The sequence below is a fragment of the Sciurus carolinensis genome, chromosome 4 (assembly GCF_902686445.1).
Source record: "Sciurus carolinensis chromosome 4, mSciCar1.2, whole genome shotgun sequence".
Taxonomy (NCBI): domain Eukaryota; kingdom Metazoa; phylum Chordata; class Mammalia; order Rodentia; family Sciuridae; genus Sciurus; species Sciurus carolinensis.
This window is the reverse complement of record NC_062216.1, coordinates 42,660,651-42,685,037: the sequence shown is the minus strand read 5'-3', so window position 1 is coordinate 42,685,037 and position 24,387 is coordinate 42,660,651. Positions and strand designations below refer to the sequence as shown.

Below are 24,387 nucleotides of genomic sequence, written 5' to 3'. Positions count from 1 at the left end.
CTGACTGTTGTTAATTTGTGCAATATTTGATTAAGCAGCTGCCACATGTAATTCCTCTTTGGTCTTTGTCCAGGAGGCTCTCAAAGGGGTTTTCTTCTCTCTCCTACTTTTTATTGAAGCATAACATACATAAAGAAAAACATTCAAATCCTAAGTATACAGCTGAATAAGTTGTCCTCAAAGGAACAGACACACACAGCCACCGCCCAGACAGATCAAGGAGGAGAACTTTACCAGCAGGATGGCTTTCCTGTAGTGAAAGACTTGTGCAATAATTTTCATATGTAGGGAAACCACATTAATAAGTACGCCACTAAATACAGAGTTGGTTGTAATTTGGATTTTAGTTTATAGACTACTAATTTTTCAGAAATATATAAAAATCCCATGTGTTTAGTTTTCCTAAAGTAATATGTTACACAAGCAGATGCAAACGCATTTGCATGGGACACATATAAAGCCTATAATTTTTAAAAGAAACTTAACACATTTGTTTTATGTTTGTGTCTGTATGTGGTGCTGCTCATCACCTTGTGCATACTGGCAAGTGCTCTACCTCTGAGTTGTATCCTGAGTCTTACAAATATATTTTAAAACAACTGGTAGGGTCACTTATTTCAAAGTGTGCATTATAGTATGAGAAATAAGACAGTTTCTGTGTTCTGAAAATTAGATTGTTCCCCATTTCTACAGGCTTTGTTCATACTCTACAAACCCTTAAAACAAAAGTTGCCTCTACAATCTTACAATCATACAATCCTGGTGTTACTGCTAACAACATGTCCTTAATATTTAAAAAAACATTTGTGTGTGGCACTGGGGATTGAATCCAGAAGCCCTCCTTTTTACTTTATTTTGAGACAGGGTCTCATTAAATTGCCCAGGCTGGTCTTGAACTTGATATCATACTGCCTCTGCCTGAGACCCTGGGGTTACAGGCATGCGCCACTATACCCAGCTAGGATGTCTTTTATAGTATTGACTTCAGGTTCTTCTTTATACAAGAGGATGGTGAAGTACAGATAGATTAAGTGACACATCCAAGACCAAAAAAGAAAAAAAAAAAAAAGCCAGTTTATCATAAAATACTACAAACTGCCTGGTGGCTGGTAAAACCTTGCAATGGTGGAGATTCTTGGAGGTCTGCAATACTCTTATAACCTTAGAGACAGGAGGAAGGACCTCCGATAGATCTTGGTACTCCAAACCAAAGAATGCTTGGCTCTTGAAGACTTGATGTTGCCTCCAGGAATCCTGTGCCCAACCTAAAACATTATTCAGAAGCTAGCAGTGGAGAAAACCAAGAATGATTACTTGTTTCGGGAACACTGTAAGAACCCAGGAAACAATACAACAAGTGTTGTGATGAGATTAGCCCCAAGATTTCTTTTAGAAATTATTATAATATTCCCTCACAGAATGATCCAGAAAACAAAGGATTTAATGTGTCATGACAAATGAATCAAGCAAAACACACAAACCCAAAACAAAACAAAAAGCCCAACCCAGAGTCCCTTGGTTGTCCTGGGGACAGTATGGCTAAGCCAGTCCTCATTTCTTCCATTTCTGTAAGATAAAAATGCTACTGTCTGTGGCTTAAAGAGCCTGGCAGAGTGCAGTTCACTTCAGAAGGAAAAGGGGGAGTCCAAGAGGTTGGCTGAAGGTCTCAGCCAGGTGATGGCCCAGCAGAGGCCAGAACTGGGGCCAGCAGGTTCCTCCTCCATCTTTGCCCCATTCCCTCCCACTAACCTTGGCAGGCAGTAGGTCCTCTGAACTGGGATTGAGGACAGGGTGAGGACACCAGTGTTGTCACTGTGCTGGGCCTCCCAGAGGAACTCTGACAGGCTGATAGACAGTTACTGACTGTGGGCACTGGGGCTCATTTCTCCACACAGAAGCAGCAGATTGTTCCAAGGTATAAAACTTAAGGAAGTCTTCTTCCCTGCTTCCTTAGTATCTATGGATCTGATTTGGACTTGAACTAACAGGGTTTTAAAATTTATTTTGAGGGGATACGTTAGTCAGCTTTCCATCACCACAACAAAACATCTGAGATAATTAACTTATAGAGAAGAAAGGTTTATTTTGGCTCATTCTTTTGGAGGTTCTAGTTCATGAAAAATTGGCCCCAAGTCTTTGGGCCTATTGTCAGATGTCCTGGAGAAAGTGTACTGGAGAGTAAAACTGTTCACCTTGTGACCAGGAAGGAAGACAGCAAGAGACTGGGCCCCCACAATTCTTTTTGAGAGTGCACCCCCAGTGATCTAAAGACCACCCACTAGGCTCTACTTCCTAAATGTTTTGCCACTTCCCAATAATTGCCACCCTGGGGACCAAGCCTTTAACACATGAACCTTTAGGGGACAGTCAACATCTAAACTATAGCAGGAAGTAAAATCATTCCTCCAAAAAAGTGAAAAGCATGGACAGTCCATCCTTTTCTATTCATAAGGACCCAGTGTTCTAAGTAATTGCCAATCCCCTTTCTTCTTTGTGCTGGAGTGTAAGGATCCCTAAGTTGTTCTTTCTCCTGGGTAAATGAACCTGTGTATTCATTCCCCTTTGCAGAGAAAGGAGAGCTCTTTGTACCTTCTCCCAGTTACTTTGATGTCGTCTACCTGAACCCAGACAGACAGGCTGTGGTTCCTTGTCGAGTGACTGTGCTGTCAGCCAAAGTCACTCTCCACAGGGAGTTCCCTGCCAAGGAAATCCCAGCCAATGGAACAGACATTGTTTACGACATGAAGCGAGGCTTTGTGTATCTACAACCTCATTCTGACCACCAGGGGGTGGTCTACTGCAAGGCAGAGGCTGGGGGCAAGTCTCAGATCTCCATCAAGTACCAACTGCTCTACGTAGAGGGTAAGTGTGCTACCCCATAGGGCCTAGATTTTAGTCACTTCCGGCTGGTCCATCGTAGGTACTGCAGTTCCCTCTTAAGGGGTGGAAATGAGGAAGCACAGGATGCTGTCCTTATAGGTTCCTTTATTACACCACTACTTCTAGAATGTTCTACTTTCTTGCCCTCTGACCCAACTAAATCCTTCCATAGTTGTCTCTGACACTGCCTGTGTTTGACCAGCAATTCTGCTCTATCTCCAACCTCCCCTTAGAGCATTCTCTAGGCTTCTTTACCTAAAATCTGCTTCTCCCAGGAGCACCATCCATTCCCCTCCTCCAGGTTGACATCCTTCTTGTACCCATTCCCACTTCCTGACCATCAGTCTCTCAACCCATTAGGAACCTCTTCTCCTCTGCAGTACAGGAGCCTCAAGGACCACCAGCTTTCTTATTTCTTCCTGTCGCTGCTCACCATTGCATTTTCAGGGTTACTTCAGTGTCCACTTGGAACCCATTGGGCAGTTCACTGACTACCTGGGACACAGTTTCCCTCAGCCACAACTTTATTATGTCAACAGGCACAACTGCTCTCCACAGGAATTAGAGTCCAACCCTGAGCTCCTATCTTCCCAAATTGACCCAGTGACTCCTTCTGCATTAATTCTCACCTCCACTCTCTTCTCCACTATCCCCAGTGCTGTCAAATCCTCCCCACCCCAGGTGGCTTGGATTCCAGGGTTGCCCTTTCAATATTTTGCTGCCACCTTGAACTCTGTACTCTTTTCTCACCTGTCCAGGAAACCCACCCTCCTAGCTTAACACAGGTATGCCTTTTCTCCCTCCCCATATCCAGAGAGCTGAAGGTTGCTGGGAAAATCCCACAGGTGGACAGTTGGTGTTGCTGTGAACTCTGGGACTCCAGTCTCCACTGCCTGGAAGTCTCTGCATTTCTCCAGTCTCTTCAAATGTGTCTTCACATTTCTGCCCATTCATTTGCTTCCAGTTGGCCTTACTCCTTCCTCCTGATGGAACTGAATCAAGATCAAATCTCTCCATTAAAAATGGAACTTTTGTTTTAAAGTGTGACATTTTGAGGGGGGAGTTTCAACTCAGTGCATCACACGTGAGATGCCTTTCTCCATAGTAACCTCCATCCATTCTGCTGTGTTGAAACTCCCTTTCCTAAGGGTAGTGAGATCCCTTAGTGATAGCTAAGTCAAGTTTCTCATCCAACAGGCACTTTGGGTTAGTAAGTCAGCCTAATTCTGGTTTTTAAGACTGTTCATTTAATATTTTAACTCCACATTTACTCCAAAGTCTGCTCCTGTTCTCCCCTTAAGCAAGCCTAGCAGCTTGGAGAGGGAGAAGTTGACCTTCACTGTGTCCCCTCCCCACTTTGGTGCCAGCCTTGGGAAGGAGAAAGGCTGGAGCCCAGATGTGGTGGTCCCTTGGTAGTAAATGCTGACCTGACTTGTTGTCTATGAACCCAATGGGCATAGGCTGTAGCTCTAACACTTAGGTATGATAAGGGACTCATCCCTAAGCATGTCCCTGGGTGCCAAAGGTCCCACCTCAGATGTGGCCTCATTCTCCTCCTGATCCCCTGGCTGCAGGCCTCCTCTGTTAGCATGCATTTCTTTGCATTCACCTGTAGTGTGTTCTTAGAAAGACTGTAGCCCCGGAATCTGTGTTCCTCTGATCCCTTGACTATGGGGCATGTGGCAACTAGAAACTTACAGTCAGTTCCCTTCTCCTGGCAGCCCTCACCCTCTTACCTCTTCTAGGGCTCCTCTACCCTGGGCAGATGGCACGGGGCAGGCCAGTGAGCAGATCCACTTCAGAAGGACATGCTGCCTTCCTTCCAAGTCTCTTAGAGTGTTTCTTTTGCATCTCCCACTCTCCGTTGACTTCCTGGAGAGAGCACGCTCTCCCAAGCCCCCGCAACTGGGGTGAGGAGATGGTTTTTCACACACCATAGTCCCCTCAAGATGATTTTTCTGTCTCTTGGGAAGTCTTGTACTGACAGGGTGAGTGGTCTGTGTGAGGAGCAAGGTTGCTATGAGTGGCCCTGAGCTAGTTGCTTTCTGAAATTAGACTCTGGGTTCCTTGAGAACTCCTGTCCTCAACCATGGAACTTATTCAGCAGGCCTCTTGTCACCAAATAACTCTCACAAATCTCTTTGACTACCCTCAGCCCATCGCTAAGACTCTCTTTCTCCATCACAGTCAGACTCCCTGAAAGAGATCTCTGTGTTCCGTTTCCATTTCCTTTCCCCCAACACGCTCTTCTGCCCACTCTGTTTTAGTTGTCAATGGACCTTCATTATTTATATACTTATATGTGGTGCTGAGAATCAGACCCAGTGCCTCACACATGCTAGCTGAGTGCTCTACCACTGAGCCACAACCCCAGCCCACTTCTGCCCACTCTTATTGGCTCTTTCCCCTGCACTCAACCAGAACAGCCTTTGCCCAGGTCCTCAGGGACTCCCATGCCATTAAGCTCAGAAGATAGTGTCTGTCCTTATCCTTCCAGAGCCCACTTCTCCTGGCTGCACTTCTTCACTGTGCTTTGTTAGTGCTTTGCTTTCTAACAGCTTTCCAACGCTGAAGTTCCCCTAGGCACCCTTCTTTCTTGCTCCTGGATCTCTTCCTGGGCAACGTTATCCATAACCACTCTACTTCATATCTATTCATTAAAGACTCCTAAATGATTATCTGGGGCCCAAACCTGTGAGTGTCAGGCTCTTGTGTCCAACTAGTGTCTGCACTTAAATGCCCCGTGGCCCCTCTGCCCCAAGTGCTAATTTCCGAACTCAGCATCATCCTCCCTGAACGCAGTTCTCCTGTGTTCTCTGCCTCAGTGATGGCACCACATCCACCCACTGCAAGAGCACAGCTGGGAGCCAAGCCCAACCTCCTCCTCCTACTCCTTTAGACTTACTTTCAAAAGGTACTGTTCTCTCAAACACTGCAAAAAAGGATCTGCACTATCATCTTCTCTTCCCAGGGCTAATGTATCTAATTGAGCTAGGTGTCTGCCCTTTCTTTCTCCAGTGTATTTTCCACACTGATGTTGATGATAAGTCCAACAAAACCACATCTCCTAGAACCACAGTTGAAATATTCCTCACGACCCCCCTCTGCCTCTGCCCTCCTCACTGGCCTGCTCTGGCTCCTCTCCTCCCTCTCTGCAGCCTGCCCTTGCCTCTCCCTCCATCTCACCTCGCAGGCTTTGCACATGGGCATGCCGGGCCTGCTGATGCCTCCCCATCCTTCCATCCTTGTCTTTTAAGCTTTTTAGTTCAGACATTGCTTCCTCATGGAAACTTTTCCTGGCTCTCAGACAATTCTGAACTTGCACAGCATGTTGGGTTTTTCTTCCACAACTCTCATGTCAGTACAGTTGAAATTTTTAATGCACCATGTAATTACTTGCTTAGTGGCTGCCCCTCTACTGGAGTGCAGTCCCCAAGGACTCAAAGTCCACATCTGTCTCATTTGTTCCTGTGGTTCCCAGCTCCCAGACGTAGTCAAGGCTGCCACCAAGATTACTGGTTAAGGGAACTGACCATAATGAAGACCTGTGTTTTCGAAATGGTATGAAGTAAAGGCACTGCAAACAGGTAGCTCTGCGACGTTCCTGGAAACACCATTCTCAACCACCTATTTAGATTTTCTCTGTTCTTTCCCTGAGAATTGACAGCCACTCACCTGTCTGTTCACCTCCAGATTATCTTCATCATGTTCTACTTGCTTTTTCCCTAAATACCTTCTTCCTACTCATCTTTTTTTCCCTTTCGTGTGACCCTGGAATTCCAGTTGACTACCCCATTTTGGGCCACCAAGGTTGATAGGCAGAGGCAATGCCAAAGGAAACCCAAAGTGGTGGGTTAGCCTCGGTACTGGTTGGGAAGCCACGAGGAAGGCAGAATTGTCACTTCTCTCCAAAGGAAAGAGTATGTCTGTAGGTTTTTAATGCCATACTCACTCATGGATCTTGCCTCACACTGTTGCCTACTTCCTTCCAGTTCCCAGCGGCCCTCCATCCACAACCATCCTGGCCTCCTCAAACAAAGTGAAAGGCGGGGATGACATCAGTGTGCTCTGCACTGTCCTAGGGGAGCCTGATGTCGAGGTGGAATTCAGGTGGATCTTTCCAGGGCAGAAGGTAAGCTCCGTACTCCAGCCTAAGCCAACCATTTTAAGTCACGGTTTTGTCCTTGACACAACCCATAACTTAAGAATTGCAAGAAAGCTGTGGGACAATGGTAGGGACCAGGGCTTGTTTTCCTCTAAATTATGTTAGTATGTTTCCAAATGAATTTTTACTTAAGGACAATAAAAGGGACGGGCTCCACTGGGTAATTCACTCAATGTACCCTCTTCATTAGGGTAATGAAGAAGGGACAAAAGGGAAGGAGGAACATCCCTCTTGCTCCACCCCCACCCTCTATCTTCAATCTCATCTTCTAGGTGTGCTAGAGGGTGATCTTCACAATGTTCACGGTGCCTGCTGTGCCCTGGGGTGAGGAGCTCTGAGCAGATACCCACCAACTGGGCATATAAATGTGGCCCTGTCAAAAAGGTGCTGTGAGGCCACAGACCATTTAAAATTAGACTTTCCATAAAAGCAATTACAGGCATATTTAGCCTTTGTGCATGTTCTGCTCCCAAAAATAAATAGCACCACTACCAACATGGAATAATCCCTTTGTTGCCAGAAGAGATTTGGCCTCTCAAGACATACTCAGTAGCCAATATACTTCTGGACTAAGGCTGTGGTGAGTGAAAATAAATACCCCTGGAGAAGAGTATTTTCCAGCATCCTGGTATTTGGTGCTTCTTTTAAGAAAGTATTGCTACACTTGGGAGGCATTAACCATTTTAAATGGAGGGCTTTTTTTTTTTTTCATTGCTAAGTGGTATTTTATGAACAGAAAAAGTATTAATATATTGTTTTTATTGAATGAATTCAGAAAACACTGTTTGTACCACCAAAGTGGGCTGAAATACTTCAAAAGTGACCATCTCGTTCTAGAAAGAGAGGTCGCATCATCTACAGCATCACTTTATCTATCCTCGCTCAGTACAACCCTCTTCTGCCTGGGGTTTTAAGGCACTTTTGTTTGGTCATACTTCTCCCTCTCCTGAGTGAGTGCTTGGGCTTCTGATTTTAAGTTCTTATTTAAAACCACCCGAGGGGGTGAAGGTGGGGAATGTGAAGGCAGGCAGGATCAGTGGGAAATTCTGTCCATGGTTTTATGCTTAACACTAGTTCCACTTGGAGTTTCAAAAAGAATACATTTTTATACTAAGTAGAAACTTACTCAAGGGCAGAAGGAAATCATTAAACAGTATCCTGAAATTCAACTCTGCTGGGGGAAAAAAAAATGCAGCCTTGAATGATTATACAGTGTGAAAAGCTCCCAGAGCCCATGAGCTCTGCATACCAAATAGTCTTTTCTAAGCATGTGCTTTGCACTTTGAAAGGAAACTCAGTGGCGTTGGGTGCATGGGAGCTGTTTAGAGCAGCTTGCTACCCTTGCTTCAGTCTGTGTGGATGTCTTTAAACAGGATGAAAGGCCTGTGGTGATCCAAGACACTTGGAGGCTGATCCACAGAGGACACGGACACACCACAAGAATCTCCCAGAGCATCATTACAGTTGAAGATTTTGAGACCATTGACGCAGGATATTACATTTGTACTGCTCAGAATCTCCGAGGACAGACTACAGTAGCTACCACTGTTGAGTTGTCCTGACTTGCAAAGTGAAGTGTAATGGACTGATGGAAAGCCCATTTGTGTATACAGTTGGCATTGGGGTTCTTTTCATTAGTGCTTTGCCACAGGCTGATATCAAGTGCTGAGCCCCAACCCCTGCCTGTGAGTCAGACTCAGACATCCAAACTACAAGGAAGTCATCCATCTAATAACAGAAGTGTTAACTTTTCTAACAGAAAGCATGTATTTTGATTGCTTACCTACATCCATGTGTTTATAGTTTTTATACTAAGCAAGCATATATGTCAATGATTTTATATAATCATTTCTATTAAATGAGCAAGTTTTTGTAAAAAATAGAAAATGGGCTAAATGCTTGTTAAGTGGGCTTGAAGTACATCCAGATCGACTTTGGCAGCAATCCTTGGGTCAATACACAGTATTCTTTGATAATACAATCACACTACAATTTTAAAAGTGGCAACTCAAGATTCAAATGTTTAGACATGGCACTATTTCTCAGTAGTAACTTTAAAGCTCATATGATTTACTGATAAAGGCATTAAAATGCCTTTAAAAAAAACAAAAAACTGCTGGGGCTGGAGTTGTGGCTCAGTGGTAGCGCGTGTGCCTGGCATGTGTGAGGCCCTGGGTTCGATACTCAGCACCACATATAAACAAATAAAATAAAAGATCCATTGACAACTAAAAAAAAAAAGTACTTAAAAAAAACTGCTGTGCTCAAAAGTATTCATTCTAGATTAGCCGATTTGATAAAAACCAGAGCAGGCATATTTTAAAAGTTTAACTATTAACATAAAGTAGATGCCATGATTAAGGAAGGTAGGACTATCTAGACCCATCTCCAAAAATATTTAGACCATAGCTGTCCCAATTGTGTTATGTTGCACAGCAGAAATTGTTAAAACAAGCCAAAATATTTCCCAGCACACATCTTTGAATTTAGAAAAGCTTAGCTCTTAACTCTAGCTCTGTGAGCCAAATTTCAACCCATGATGAATTCTGTGGTTGCCTTGGAAATTCCTGTGAAATAGGAGACACCATCTGAACTAGTGAGCTGAGAGAGGCTACACATGGGTAACACTTTGAAGAGTGAAGTAGGGCAGAGGCTGCAATTCTTATATTGAATATTCCAGCATTATTTATTTGATCAGAGTAAAATACACTTTCCATCACTACAAACTGAGCACAACCACGGTTGTTTACACATCCATATTTTTAGAATGTGCCAACATTTTGCATCCTACATGAAACATTTGGTTTGGGAAAAAGAAATCTTAAAAGTTCTCTATTTTGTTTCCTATCTTCTCTCTTGTTGTCTCCCATCCTCTGAAGACATTTTATACTAATTGCTATATGATTTATTTCCCAGACACCTAAATGGTATGGAGGACAGCAGGGAATAGCACAAGATTAACCATGCGTAGGGGGTGAATGGCAAACCCAACTTTGGCTAATGTCATTGAGAACAACTTGGAAGCGTGAGCACAGATTCCAGGAGGTGGCAGTGAACCTGTGTTCCCATTCATCAGAAGCAAACATGGAAGGTTACATACATAACAAACTATTGCAGATTAAAAACTTCAAACACAATCACTACTAAAAAAACATGCATCATGAGTATCAATTTGCTATGTAGTGTAGAGGTAAGGTGATGACTCAAATATCCACCTCTAGTATCCTGAGACTGTTCTTACTACTGGGGTTATTTGCACAGCTATCAAATGCAGATTAGTAAATACTGACATCACAATGTTGACACATGCAGGGAGAAGGGAAAAAGCCCCAGTTGTCCTTCCACCTTCTCCAAAGTCCTAGAACTGGGGGAAGCAATGAGTGAATTTTTTTTAAGAGAAATGCAAACGCAACTTGGAGGAGCCACATTTTCTATTCATCGGCTGGCCGTTCTGCACCTTTCCAAAGACAACAGAAGTATCCCCCAAATAGCATTATCATCCCAGACTGTTTGGTTCTAGCAAACCTGCATCACTGGCTTAATCAAAGTGCTGTGTTCACAGACTGCTGAACACTATCTTAGTTCTAGCCAATAACATTCTCTATTATTTATTTTCTCAAAGGTTTCCCAAAATTTGTAATATCAGATCCAGGCCTTGGTTTATTTGGAAAATAGGTTCAGCACCTTGAAGAAGAGCTGGCTCTGGAAAAGTATATTCCTCTATCCTTGTCCCAGAGAAAAGCAGGTAGGAGGTAGAAGGTTTACTTTTGTGACTCTGGATGGTGGAAAAAGGAAAAGGGTGGAAATGAGGATACTGGGAGAGAAGACAACAGCTTAAATCTATAAGGAGAACTTAGATCAAGGTAAAAATAAGGCAGAACACTCCACTGGTACTGCCCTTTTTTATACAGTTTTTTTTTTTTTTCTTAGAAAAATTAGGGTTCTACATTTGCTCATAGCCTGAGAAATGGATCATAGTGTAGTGACTGTCTTGAGTAAGCCAAAAATCTACAGGAAAATCTAGCCAAGTTTCAACTGACAGGGCTGAACATTGAAAAACTGCCAACAGGTTACTTCAAAAATGATAGATAGAATATACAGACATCAACAAGTCAAAGCCTTCCCAGTCACAGCCTCTCCCCGCCACGTCACAGAGCTGAGCACAGTTGGTAGTAGATCACCCTAATCAAGCAACTATTGCTTTTTCTTTTATGGCTTTTGTTGAAACATGTACACTATGATTTCAGTAGTCCATACCCAGCTATAATCAGCTTTTGACTTTTCATGTGCAGCAAACAAGGCTGCCACAAACACAGGACACTGTTACATCCATTTCATTCACACCCCCTACCCACAGTCAGACCAAAATTAAAAAAAAAAAAAAAAAAAATCACAAGAAGGTGTCTGTGGTGAAGAACATTATAAAGGTTATAAATCTTTATCTAGTAGGCCCCTGAGTTTTTCCCCTTATGCTTAAGTGAAAAAGGCAATGAACAAGATTCTCTCGTTCCTTAAGTGCTCTGTGCAACAATGTCCACGTCAATCCCGCATTCTTTTTTGGAGGAGTCTTCTGCACCGAGTCAAAAGTGTTCCCCTCCAGAGTCCCCATCTCTTAACTAGCCAACTCTGGTGGCGGGTGCTTTCCAGTTATTCTGCAGTGACTCCACATAAGCTAATGTAGCTTTTGCTCCCACAGTCATTATTGGGGTCTGTCCTGCAAACTTGCACCCAGGTGCCTTCAGAGAGTCTCTTGGCTTGCAGAAAGCGTCATCTGGGCGAAACGCTGGGGCTGGGGAAGGAGCCAGAATTCCTTGGTGACTGAAAAGGGATAGCTGAAGATGTGGGGGATCTCTTGGGGCTGCACAAGTCCCCGTTGTGCAGCTTCCACAGAAGCTCCTCGTTCTCCATGGAGAGGCGCTTGTTGACTTTCGACTCCTTCTCCAGCGACTCCTGCAGCACGGCCTGCTCAGTGGAGAGTTGCCTTAAAAACAAAAAGGGGCCAGAAGGTATGTGGGTCCAAGCTAACAACAACAAAAAACCAGCTTGAAAAAAAATTTCTTACCATTTACAATCTGAAAGCCAGAAAACCTATGCCAATCAAACAGAATCCTACACAAGGCTACAGGTAGTAAGTTGGCTAAGAAATTCAAATGTTGGAAGCGTAAGTCTGAGCCAAAAAAGGAAAGAAAAAACGATATATCTTCTATGAGCACTCTACATGTTTTATGACTGTCTTAGGTTTTGGGTTATTTTCTCTGTATGAAATTATTCAGAGTGGTTAGGCAAGGGCTCTGAGAGAAGTCTGCTCGCCTGGGTCTGTGTTTGGTCCAGGCGACTTTAGTAACAGTATGGACTCCCGTGATCCCATTTTCCAGATGATCAGCACCTCTGTAGCTCCCAGTTTCAGTCACGTGACCAAGAGGTACACAGTGGAGTAAGGCAAAACAGTAAGGCTAGATGTTCAAGGATGGGAGGGACTTGGGAAGAATGGGTCATTTCTTTTTTACCTTGAAATTGCCATGTGCTTGTCCATCCGAGCTTTTAATTCCTCATTCTCCTGCTGGAATCGCTTCAGTTTGTCAACCAAGGCTGTGTTGTTGTCCACCTTAGCGAGAAATGAAAATTCCAACATTTATACAGTAGTAAAAAACAAACAGAATCCCCTCGTTGCTTCAGGCACATTCCTGATACAAGCACACTTGGGGAGATTGAATTTGGGAAACTTAACAGCATATTGGAATATTTAGACACTGGAACCCTGCAAAAAGAATCTAGAGCATCCAGATATCATGTATTTTTTAAAATGGTATGTGTTGCGACTGGCACATCTGGGTGGTAGCTTTGTTTCAAATTCTCCCTGAGAACTGGTGCCTGGCCCTAGAAGACCCTGGGTGCTGGGTCTTTTTCCCTTTCAAGGTTGTAAAATAAAAACTGCAGCTGAATGGCTTGTGTTTGTCAAAGCTATCACATCTTATGGTGAGTTTTGCAAAAAATAAAAAAATAAAAATTTTCTCACTACTGAAAATTCATAGGCCAACAGTTCACAGTTCTTGGCCGTGTTTAAAAAGGCCTTACATGCATCCCATGGCATCTCTCTGGCAGTTACCTTCTGCATGGACAGAGGTACAATGCAGCAGAGCAGAGCAGCAAACAGAAGGGGTAACACGGCAGAAGGCCTCCCTCTCTATTCAAGACAGGTTTGTCCTGCTGGCCCGCCCTGGCTAAACTTTCAAGAACAAACTGATCAGCTGAGAGATTAAAGGATAAGATCCCTGAAGACATTTAATCACTTCACACAATGGAGACCTGACTCCATCCAGTTCACTTTTCAAAGGTACGATTTTATTACTTAAGAGGCAACATCACAGTTTGGTCAGAATTAATCCAAACCTCTGTCATTGCAGTATCATGACTAATCCACTTTGATCAAAGTGCCTGGTTTGGAGACTTGTCATTTTTTGTTTGTTTTGCAGTGCTTGGGATAGAACCCTGGGCCACGGGCATGCCAGCAAGCGCTCTACTGCTAAACCGTATCCTCAGCCGCCTGTTGCTCCTGAAACATCCTCATATCCAGAAAATGCTCAGTACAAGCCATTCAGATGAAATAACTTTCCAGAAAATGACTACAGAATAGAAGAAAAAGGGGATCTTAAAATGCTTGGTGATTATAAATGTATTCAAGATGAAAACGAGAGGTGGGAAAACCTGGACTTAAGAGAGTAGGTGGTGATTGGTGTTAAAATATCTCATCCAATCCTTCATTTTTATAGAAGAGGAAACAAATCCTGATAATGTCATACAGCTAATTGTTTATCTATTTTTAGTACTGGTTATTGAACCCAGGGGTGCTTTATCACTGAGCTACATCCCCAGTTCTTTTCTTAATTTTGAGACAGGGTCTAAGTAACCGAGTCTCACTACATTGGCCTCAATCTTGTGATCCTCCTGCTTGAGCTCCCAAGGTGCTGGGATTACAGGTACGGGCCACCACGCCTGGCTAACAGATCTGACTACTGATAGAGCTAGTTTCTGCACCACTGCTTTCTTCCTTAGACAACCTCCTTGTGCTTAGTGTCTTAACCTCTTCAAAGGCCTGGAATTTACTGTAAGTAAGGGTCAGTGGGTACGCCTGTCATGGCAGCAACCCATCCTCCTGCACATTCAACAGTGCGAAGCTGGCGGATAGTACCATGATGCCCCTGGAGTGTGGTGAGAGACCGAAACACCATGGATCAACAAAAACTAAAATGTGCGGTACTCTCACAGCAGAGTCAATTTTATTACACGTGATCTCTGAAGAGTTGATGCATGAATGGCGTATGGAGCAACAAATTATTAACAGGATTATCTCCCTCATCACTACCTGCCAGATTAGCAGAGCTGACCCACCAGGTAAAACAGGATGATCCTTGGAAAGAACTGGTATGGCTACTAGGTGGGACCCATTAACAACCATGAGTTCCTTTCATTCCTTTAAAAAAAACCAAGATTTCCTGATGACATGAACAGTCCATATATCCATATGGGGGCTTAGCCATTACTTTGCCTCAAAAGACAAATAATGGTCTCCAGAAGAAAACTAAACCAAACTAAGCCATATTCCCAAACTCCCAACAAACAAAATGCCAATACAGACCAAGAGTGGCCTCCACACTCCCTATTGTCCAGGGCTGGCCTGGGTTTGAGTGAGGAACTAATTCAACGAGTTACCCATAACTGGGGGGAGAAGAGGCAAGCAGTGCTCGGTGGCTGGCTCCTTCGAGAGCACAGTATAGCAACAGTCAAGATCACTTAAGCAGCCTTGCCAAACCTGCCAAGTTGGTTAGAGTCCTGGATAGTAGCAGCTGGGTTTCAAGGCTGGGTCAAGTGAACACTGGCCTGCCACACAGTACCAGACAGCTGGGCTCCATCCTAGAGGCTGCGAACAAGTTTATTCATTTTTTTCAAGACACTTTCTATCTTATCCAAGTGGATTAATCTTATAAAGCACTATTCTTTTATTGTACTCTAATTTACATGAAGAAATATGAAGAATTTAGTATATTATGTTACTCCAGTGGAATTAATTACATACTCAACTGTTCTGGACATGAGAACCTACCCAGAGTTGGTTATTAATTTTATGATATTCAAATTTTCTTCTTATACAGGTGAAGATACACAGACCACTGAAACATTGAGTGATTCATTTTGTTACAGTTGTTCCAAGAACTGAATGCTCCTCTACATATTTCTTGAAAAAAAAAAAAAATGCTAGAAGGCGGAAATGAACCAACCTTGATCAAACTTGGAAAAGAAAATGAAACTTTGACCTTTTGCATAATGTTCAAATACACCTAAGTAGTGGCTAACCCAACTCCACAGTTCTAAGACTCAGACTTTGATTCCTATTTTTCAGGTATTACCCACTCAGTAAGATCCTCAATCCACTCTCCTGAAGAAGACCTACCAGTTTCTCCATTTTCATTAACTTAATGTCCTGTTGATGCAGTTTCTCATTCTTGATCTCCAACACAGCTTTCAGGCTTTCTAGTTCTTGCTCCAGATACATGATCTGAGGGTTTTTCTGGAAAAGACATAGCACAACATTGTTCTAACTTATTTCACACAATCACAGTCTGAACTCTTAATATAAAGGATCTTTTAAAGCTAGACATTAGAAAAACAAGTAGCAAGCAATTTCCTCCTTCTTGGAGCAATTTCAAAGAAAGAGGTGAAAAAGAAGAGTCAACAACATTTTAATCTCAATGACTTTGGCTGTAATATTGAAAACAAACATTTCACTCATTTATCAATAACCTCATGTGGAAAAAATATTGCTAGCATCAAAAATGTTATTGGAAACAAAACCATTGCTTATAATGCAAATGGATCTCTGGCTAGAGATCAGGCAATCTATAAGTCCATTACTGGTGGTGTTTGGAGGGAGAAAAGGGAACAACAGTTCTAAGGGAAGTCAGTATCAGATCAGGAATAAAAAGGCAGTTCATTTATAGGGCTCTCTGGAGAACAACAGAAATAGTAACCATATCCTGAGTCTCTGGATTTTTCTTATGATGGTACTGTATTGGGTTGGTCCTACTTCCAGGGTGGCTACAACACTATCATTTTATACCCTGACAACCCATCAACTACATGGCACATGGCATATACTGTATTACAATTCTTCCAGAGATCATACCACCAGTATGGATCCCACACCACCTCACACCCTACTGTTTGCTTTATTGATGGAAATTCAACTGAACCATCCAAAATTTATTATACTAATTAATGATATAATATTTATTAATCAGATCTTTAAGAAAACTATTTCTTAGGATTCAGTCATTTCAATGATCAAAACGACCCTCTGGGGCAGTGATTCCCATTCTGGACCAATTCTGGGGAGAATCAGAGAATGGGTTTAGGGATTCCTTAATCCTAGCCTCTAATCCTTTATTTTACAGAAAGAGGAGATATGTTCCATAGGTCAAAATGACCAACTCAGAAAAGGGTCAGAAAGGTACCAGAACCAGAAAGGATCTGGACAGGGATTGACACATGGATCTTCAACTCTAGGATCTTAAATTTTATATTACATGATCTTTATATACATAACTTTTTTTGCCCAGAAAATAACAAATCTCATATCATCTCCCCCCACCACTGCAGTACTGGGGATTTAACCCAGGGGCTTTTTGCCACTAAGCCACATTTAGTTTTTAAGTTAGGATCTTGTTAAGTTGCCCAGGCTGGCCTCAAACTTGCCATCCTCCTGCCTCAGCCTCCCCAGTGATTGGGATTCCAGGCACCACTGTGCCTGGCTTGGCAACAGATTTTAATTGACACAAAGCTTTGCTTCTGCAGTTCCAGAGCACAAATATAGGTAATGGAGACAGTGGTAACAAGACAGAGTAGCAAGAAAAAAAACCCTTTTTTAAAATTAAAAGTAAATAAATAAAGGAAAGGGCAGGGGAATAAAGGTACTGTAAGAGTAAGTTGAGCTTACAAGAGAAATTTGTATGTTTCAAAAGTAATGGTTTATCTGTACAAAGAAATGTCATTCACCCATAAAAGGAAATGAAGTTAAGTACTGCCATGTGCTCCCTCCCACATGGATGAACTTTGCAATCACAAAAGGTCACCTACTACATGATCATTTATATCAATGTCTACAACAAGCAAATCCATAGACATTGGAAGGCTGCATGGCTGCTTAGTGTAGGAGGTTTGGGGGTATGGAAACGGGGAGTGACTACTAACAGGTCAGGGATCCTATTTGAAGTGATTAAAATGTTCTGGAATTAGATAATGGTGAGTGATGTAATGAATATCCTAGAAAATGAACTGTAAATTTAAAAAAGGAGAACTCTGTATAATGTAAATCATGCTGCAATAGTTATTATTATTATTTTTTTAAAGGATGGCTTTTGCAAAAAACCCTGACCCTGACTGATAGTTTCCTGTAGGTATTTGCTCAGCCCACCCTGAATATATTAGGTTTCTCTCTGCCAGCTTTTGGGATGTAAAAAAAGATACCAGTAAACAAAAGAGAAGCTGGTTTACATAATTTTAAAAAAACACTGCAAGATATGGGTAGAATTCCAAATTTGCATTATTTCTCTGACTGCTGACCACTTAATTGACTCTGAGAGGCAATGGAGCAGAAGAAAAACTCTGTAGTGATAGCACACAACTTACTAAATTTGCCTTCTCCCTGGACATCCTTTTTTGCTCTTCTGATCTCAACTTTTCATTTAAAGCATCATTTTCACTCTTCAGATCATTGATCTGTTTCTAAAACACAAACAGTGACATGCAGGATGTCAGTTAACCAGCAGGTACCAGAAACAGAGCAAAGGTACACAGAGACATACCCAAACCACACAGACATCCCCAGTGACGGCTTTTTATTTTGGAGGAAGATATTGAGATTCACCCACCTCTAGCGATTCCTGCTTCTCACAAAGTAAATCCTCCAGCGATTTCTTTTCCATTTCATGGCTCTTCTTGATTTCTGAAAAGGAAATTTTTTTTTTTAAGGCAATACCATTCCGTGATTGCTGCACTCCACATTACTGAAGCATATAGATGCATGAGTTCATTATGAAGTTATGACAATGTTACTTTACATCTGCATGATGTCTTCACATAAATTAAGCAACATGTTCTCAGAATGGCCTTCTGAGGTAGGTGGGGCAGGTTTCCATAACTGGGAACACGGAGGCCCACAGAGGCCAAAAGACATTAGAAAACATAGATGGAGGTCAGGGTCTCAAAACAAAGTCTGGGGCTGGGGTTGTAGCTCAGTGGTAGAGTGCTTCCCTTGCAAGTGTGAGGCACTGGGTTCGATCCTCAGCACCACATAAAAATAAATTAAAAATAAAGACATTGTGTCCATCTACAATTTAAAAAAAAAAATTAAAAAACAAAAAGCCCCAAGGTCTAGAGTCCCTGTGTTCTTTTCAATGTGATCAAAATAGGATATTAAAATTAAGCTCATTTCTGACACAGAGACAGAAAAACAATGTCAACCTTGAGCCGGTCACCTTCACCTCTCATCATCTCTGACCTCACACTTCTATTTTTCTGATGAGAAAAGTCTTGGCTAAAAGTCACACAGCCAGTTCCCACCACGTGTGCATGTGCTCCTCCCTAAGATGCCCCCGGTTGGTGTGAAGACTCTGGTCACACTGCCAACTTCTGAAAGAAAGGGCTCCTTGTTCTTTTCCTTCCACTTCGACCTTTCCAGTGATGACAGGTGAGATAATAACAAAGGCTTCTTTCTTGATCCAGTAAGTGCTGCCTACATTTCACAGCAATGTAGGTGTCTACATTTCACAGTGTGCAGGAGGCTCGTGTGGCTTCTTCATGATACAAACGGATGCCTTCAACTTCCCGAGAGCATAAAATAGCACCCAGCATCACCACCAGCACCACCAAAAAGGCCTTTAAAGTCTTTAAAAGTTCATACTCCTTCCTAAAAGACTGGCATTGTTAACAAACGATTATTTGTCTCCTCAGAGAGAGCGGGTATCCATTAACAATGAACAGTACAAAAAGAGACCAAGAACACCCTCAGATGAATAATGCCCTGGGGGCATCCTCTGGAGGGGAAAGTACGAATCATTTCCGCTTAAGGAAGTGTCATGCTTTTCCATTATCTCATTTTTAAATAGCAAATGGCACCCTTGCCTGAAAGGGAGTTTTCATAGGCCTTCTTCAGCAATTCCACTTTCTCCGAGTGGCTAGCTTCAATCTCCAGCTTCGCGGTTTCATGGGCAGCATTTAAGTTGTCAAACTATAAGAAACAAACAAAACAAGTTTCCTGGTAAAACCGAAGACCCTACGTTGAATGAACAAGCAGTGACATTAGGTGACGTCAAACCAAGTTGCTCTGGGGCTTAAAGGGCTGCCTAAGCCATGGAAAGAACATGTGAAGAGCCGCTCAGTGTGCATTTGCTGCTCTACTCCTGTCCCCAGGGCCCACCGATAGCAATGGCAGAGTCCATCCCAAGGATGCTTCACAGTGACAGTGATAGGCAGCCCTGTCAAACTGACCACCGCATCCTCAGCCCCCTAGCACGGGGCTGGCATATGCAGTAGACATTATGAAAATAATTGCTAAATGAAAAAAATTAAGCTGAAAAGAGGTTTACAATATACTAGTAAGTGGGGAGGGGAAGGGTTACAAAAGAGGAGGAGGAGGAGGAGGAAAAGGAGAGGGAGGGAAGGGAGAGGAGGAAGAAATCTGAACCAACACCAGGAGGCTTCCAAATCTGAAGCATAGTTGAATAAAGGGTTGTTTTTAAATTTTATCATTTGTCTTTTTCTGTCTTCTCTAACTCAACATATGTACACTGCTTGGATCATAAGAAAAATTCAATTAAGAAAATTTCTTTTAACCTATTCAACTAAAAGACAAAGGGACACTCGAGACGTGTGAACAGCAATCAGTTCAGCCCACGCCCGCCGTGAGGGCACAGACCTGCTCTTGCAACTGGGTTTTATACTTCTCTGCCTCTTCGATGTAGATGTTCTGGAGCTTCTCACACTCTCCGGTATAGAACTCCTTGAGCTGATTCTCCAGTTCTGCCCGGTCGGTCTGGTGCTGCTGGGTGAGCTTCTGGACAAATCCTTCGTAGGCCGTTTGTAACTCATTCCTGGCTTTTTCTAATTTCTCGCAGGTTGTTGAAGCAGCAACTAAGGGGAGACAAACGAGAAAGGGAAAGTTGCTGCTGAACTTGTTCAATGTCCTAAACTCACAGTGTTCATGCGCTGCAGTGGTGACTCTGAAGGCATGAAACAGTAACGTCTCACTCCTCTGGTGACCAGTGCTAGTTTACATCTTGAATGTCCCCAAAGGCCCAAAGGCTCAAGGTATGGTCTCCAGTCCCTGGTGCTATTGGGCGGTGGTGGAAACCTCATGGGGTGGGGCTGATTGGAAGGTCTTAGGTCACTGGGGCACCTCTTTGAAGCAGATGGCGGGCCCCTGGGCCCCATCCTCCTCTCTTTCATTTCCCAGCCATGACACAAATGGTTTGCTCCGCCACCTACTCCCTTTCCACCATGATATACGGCCTCACCATGGACCCAAGGCAATGGGGCCAATTCACCATATGCTGAAATCTTCAAAACTGTAAGCCAAAATAAACCCTTTTTCTTTATAACTGGATTGTTTCGAGTGTTTTTGTTACAGAACAGAAAATTGGTTAACAAAATCAAATTTTCAAGCATAATGGTATATAACCGAACCATAAAAAGGAACAAAAAGGAATGATGTCTGGAAGGAACAAAATAAAATAACCATAAGACACCCCAAAAAACTGACTACTAAGTGGTATGAGAAGAGCTGGGTTCTGAAGTAAAGATCACCCATTTGTGTGATGACCAGTCTGGGCAATGGCCACAAAGAGAGATGCCCACATGGGTCAAAGTATTTCTGATGACAAGTTACTCCATTCATGGCCAGCAGGAGTTCTTAGAAGCTAAGACACAGAAGGAGCAGGAGAATCACACAAAAGGAACAAATGGACTTTGAACTTGTACTGAATTTGAGTTGATGTCCATTTGCTATTTCAAAAATAGTCATAAAAACAAAATATCAGAATATACTAAGCACAAATCACATACAAACTTTAGAAATAAAGCGCCACATTTTAAAAGCTCTAATATCATATGAATGTACTGAAAGGTTAGCATAGTTTTAAAAAGCAAAGTAATTATGATAAACAATTTAAATTTGAGACATCTTACCTCTTCCCTACCACTGCTAAAAATAGGACTATACACAATATAATACATTGCATGACACACAGAGATACGTATATACACACTCTAGTAAATGCTAGATCTCAAATGTCTCGGGAAGACTAACTTCAAGATTTCCCAGCCTTCCTTCACTGCTGTGTAAATATAGGTTAATGGAGCATCAGCCTGTTTGTGGGTTTTTTTTTTTTTTTTTGGTACCAGGGATTGAACTCAAGGGCACTCAACTACTGAGCCACACCCCCAGTCCTATTTTGTATTTTATTTAGAGACAGGGTCTCACTGAGTTGCTTTGTGCCTTACTTTCGCTGGGGCTGGCTTTTTTTTTTTTTTTTTTTTTTTTGGCGGTACTGGGGATTGAACCCAGGGCCTTGTGCTTGCAAGGCAAACACTCTACCAACTGAGCTATATCCCCAGCCCTGGGGCTGGCTTTGAACTCGGGATCTTCCTGTCTCATCCTCCAGAGCTGCTGGGATTACAGGCGTGTGCCACCGTGCTTGGTTGGTTTGTGTTTTGAATGCTGCACAGTGCCCACAGATTAACACAAAACAGTCACTGGTAAATCTGTTAAATTAATCCTTACCTTTCTTTTGGTAAAACAAAACAAACAAAACAAAAAAAAAAAAACCAAAAGCAAAAAAACACGTCAGGAGTTATGAAAGGAAAAAAAAACACTGTTTTAGGGCAGAGAAAAGGATATTTTAGATCAAGGATCATTCTACCCAAAGAATGCGAAATTGGCTGGCTTCCAGGATGAACCTCCTATATTGGCATACACTTGTTTTTCTGGGAACATGCCACATGTTTGGTAGAAACAACCAAAGTCATTTGTCCCAAATCAGAATTTCAGAGGTAAAAGAGGATATACTGGGCTAGGGATATAGCTCAGTTGGTAGAGTGCTTGCCTTGCAAGCACAAGGTCCTGGATTCAATCCCCTGTACCACAAAAAAAAAAAAAAAAGGGGGGGGGGGGAAGGACATATTGATATAATGGCCAAGAATAATGTCTACCAAAGAGAACTCTTTAGATAAATCTGTGAATATTTATCAAAGGGGTGCTATAGTTTGGATCTTAAATGTCCCTAGGGGTCCATGGGGTCCAGGTTTGGCCCCCAGCTAGGTGCTACTGAGAAGTAAGGGAATCTCTTGGAGGTGTGGACTTAACAGGAGGCCTTTAGGTCACTGGGGTGTGCTCTAGAAGGGGACTGTGGGACCCCAGTGTCATCTTCTCCCATTCTCCAGTCTGCCGTGATGATCTACGGTCTCACTCAAAGCAACAGGGCCAACAGATTGTGGACTGAAACCTCTAAAACTGGGAGTCAAAAGAACCCTTTTCTCAGGTATTTGTCCAAGACCTTGAGAGCTATCTCACACAAGGGAAAAGGAAGATTCGAGGAAACAGAAAAGCTACTTGGTGACTGACACAGAATGGGGCTCCATGCTTGTCGAACCCTCACAGAGGTCCTGTAAGAACCTGATTCCTAAATGTACAGATAAGTGAACTAACACAGGGAGAGTAAACAATCTGCCCATAGGCACAGCACTGGTAAATGGCAGAGGGCTGGATTTTGGTAAGCATCCTAGATTCTGATTCTATCTGTGCCAGAGACTGGGCCCCTCCTACCCTCCCCAAGCTGCCTCTTGTGCCAGGAGCTGGCCTCTCCTGGGAGGCCTGTTGTCTAAGACTATACAGACATGAGAAGCAGCAATACTGGGCTACACCCAGGGTACCAGTGAGTGGCACCCAAGGGAGTTCCCATCCAGTTGGGGCCAGGAGGAACCAGAAGGCTAGGTCAGATTTTTAAAATAATTTTTGAAAAATTGTGGCAAAATTGATAAAGCATAAAATTTACCGGTTTTAATCATTTTACGTGTGCAATTCAGTGGCATTAAGTACATTCACATTGCTGTGCAACTGTCACCAGCATCCATCTCTGGAGCTTTTCTCCCCAAGTCTCCCCAAAACTGAAGATCCATATGGATCAAATAACTTGCCCTGCTGGGTCCCATTCTACAATTTCACTTTCGTTCTCTACGACTGTGACTTCTCAGGAACTTCCTGTAAGTGGGATCACACAGTTCTTGCCAGGCTTATCCCACTTAGTGTAATGCCCTTAAGGTCACCAATGGTATAGCACAGTCAGGACTTCCTTCCTTTCTAATGCTGATTAACATTCTATTGTATGTACATGTCACACATTTTATACATTTATCTGCTGATGGACACATGGTTGCTTCCACCATTTGTCTGATGTGAATAATGCTGCTGTGACTATTTGCATACAAATATCTGCTCTCAATTCTTTTGTGTATATATATCCAGAAATAGGATTACTGGATCACATGATTATAGTTTTAATTATTGGAGGGACCACCATACTACTTTCCATAGTGGCTGCACCATGCAAAACAAAAGAGTTTGGTTTCTCCACAGCCTCACCAAAACATATTTTGTTTATTCTAGTACATATATAACAGCCATCCTGATGGGTGTGAGGTGGAATATCATTATGATTTCAATTTGGTCAACAGATTTTTAAGTCAAGTGATATAAATTTCTGGTATCCAGAATGAAAATTATATTCCAACATGAGCAAAAGACCAAACAGTGTGCCTCGGGGACTGAAAAATTCACAAAGCAGAAATGTTGAACATAAGATCCGAAAGGCAGACAAAGACCAGATTACAGGGGTCATCACATGGAACAGCAGAAAACTAGCCCTTGGGATTAAATATTAGAAATTAATTTTAGTAAAAGATAATGACTATCTTGGGCTGGGATATAGCTCAGTGGTAAAGTCTAATATATGAGAGGGTTTGATTCCCCAGTATCAGAATACACTCCTCACAGTCCCTGTTATTCCACTGTTTATCAAAGGAGCAAACAAAAAGATTCGAGGAGTCAAATGAGCAAACATAGCTTTTCTGTCAACTAACTTTACAGTGTATACAAGTAAAATGGTAGGACCACAATGATGGTAACCTTTCTCTGAAGATTCCTTGTGTGCATCCCATATTAGACATTTATATGGACGTAGCCAATAGAAAAATTCTCTGCAAACTTTCAATGAAGGCATCAAATAGCCTTCACC

At 42.6% G+C, this 24,387-nt stretch overlaps 2 protein-coding genes and 1 non-coding gene across 7 annotated transcripts in view; 1 reads left to right on the top strand and 2 right to left on the bottom strand.

The window, feature by feature from the left end:
- The window catches only part of Pdgfrl (platelet derived growth factor receptor like), a 55,081-nt gene extending 46,386 nt beyond the window's left edge, over nt 1–8,695 (top strand). Inside the window, exons 4-6 of the mRNA XM_047550165.1 lie at nt 2,569–2,862; nt 6,873–7,012; nt 8,419–8,695. Coding sequence (XP_047406121.1) covers nt 2,569–2,862; nt 6,873–7,012; nt 8,419–8,607 — 623 coding nt within the window. The 3' untranslated portion in view covers nt 8,608–8,695. The remainder of the gene's footprint in view (nt 1–2,568; nt 2,863–6,872; nt 7,013–8,418) is intronic.
- A 1,009-nt stretch (nt 8,696–9,704) lies between these two features.
- Mtus1 (microtubule associated scaffold protein 1) overlaps nt 9,705–24,387 on the bottom strand; it is a 145,219-nt gene continuing 130,536 nt past the window's right edge. For 3 of the 5 annotated variants that reach the window (XM_047548322.1, XM_047548321.1, XM_047548323.1), the window contains 7 exons: nt 20,016–20,230; nt 19,223–19,328; nt 17,971–18,044; nt 17,729–17,824; nt 15,495–15,611; nt 12,553–12,650; nt 9,705–12,026 (listed from right to left, as the gene is read on the bottom strand). In XM_047548322.1, coding sequence (XP_047404278.1) covers nt 11,813–12,026; nt 12,553–12,650; nt 15,495–15,611; nt 17,729–17,824; nt 17,971–18,044; nt 19,223–19,328; nt 20,016–20,230 — 920 coding nt within the window. In that variant the 3' untranslated portion in view covers nt 9,705–11,812. The remainder of the gene's footprint in view (nt 12,027–12,552; nt 12,651–15,494; nt 15,612–17,728; nt 17,825–17,970; nt 18,045–19,222; nt 19,329–20,015; nt 20,231–24,387) is intronic. The other 2 variants (XM_047548324.1, XM_047548325.1) reach the window with 1 other exon arrangement.
- Trnaa-ugc (transfer RNA alanine (anticodon UGC)) lies at nt 21,638–21,710 on the bottom strand. The gene has a single exon. It is a non-coding gene; the product is annotated as a tRNA-Ala (tRNA).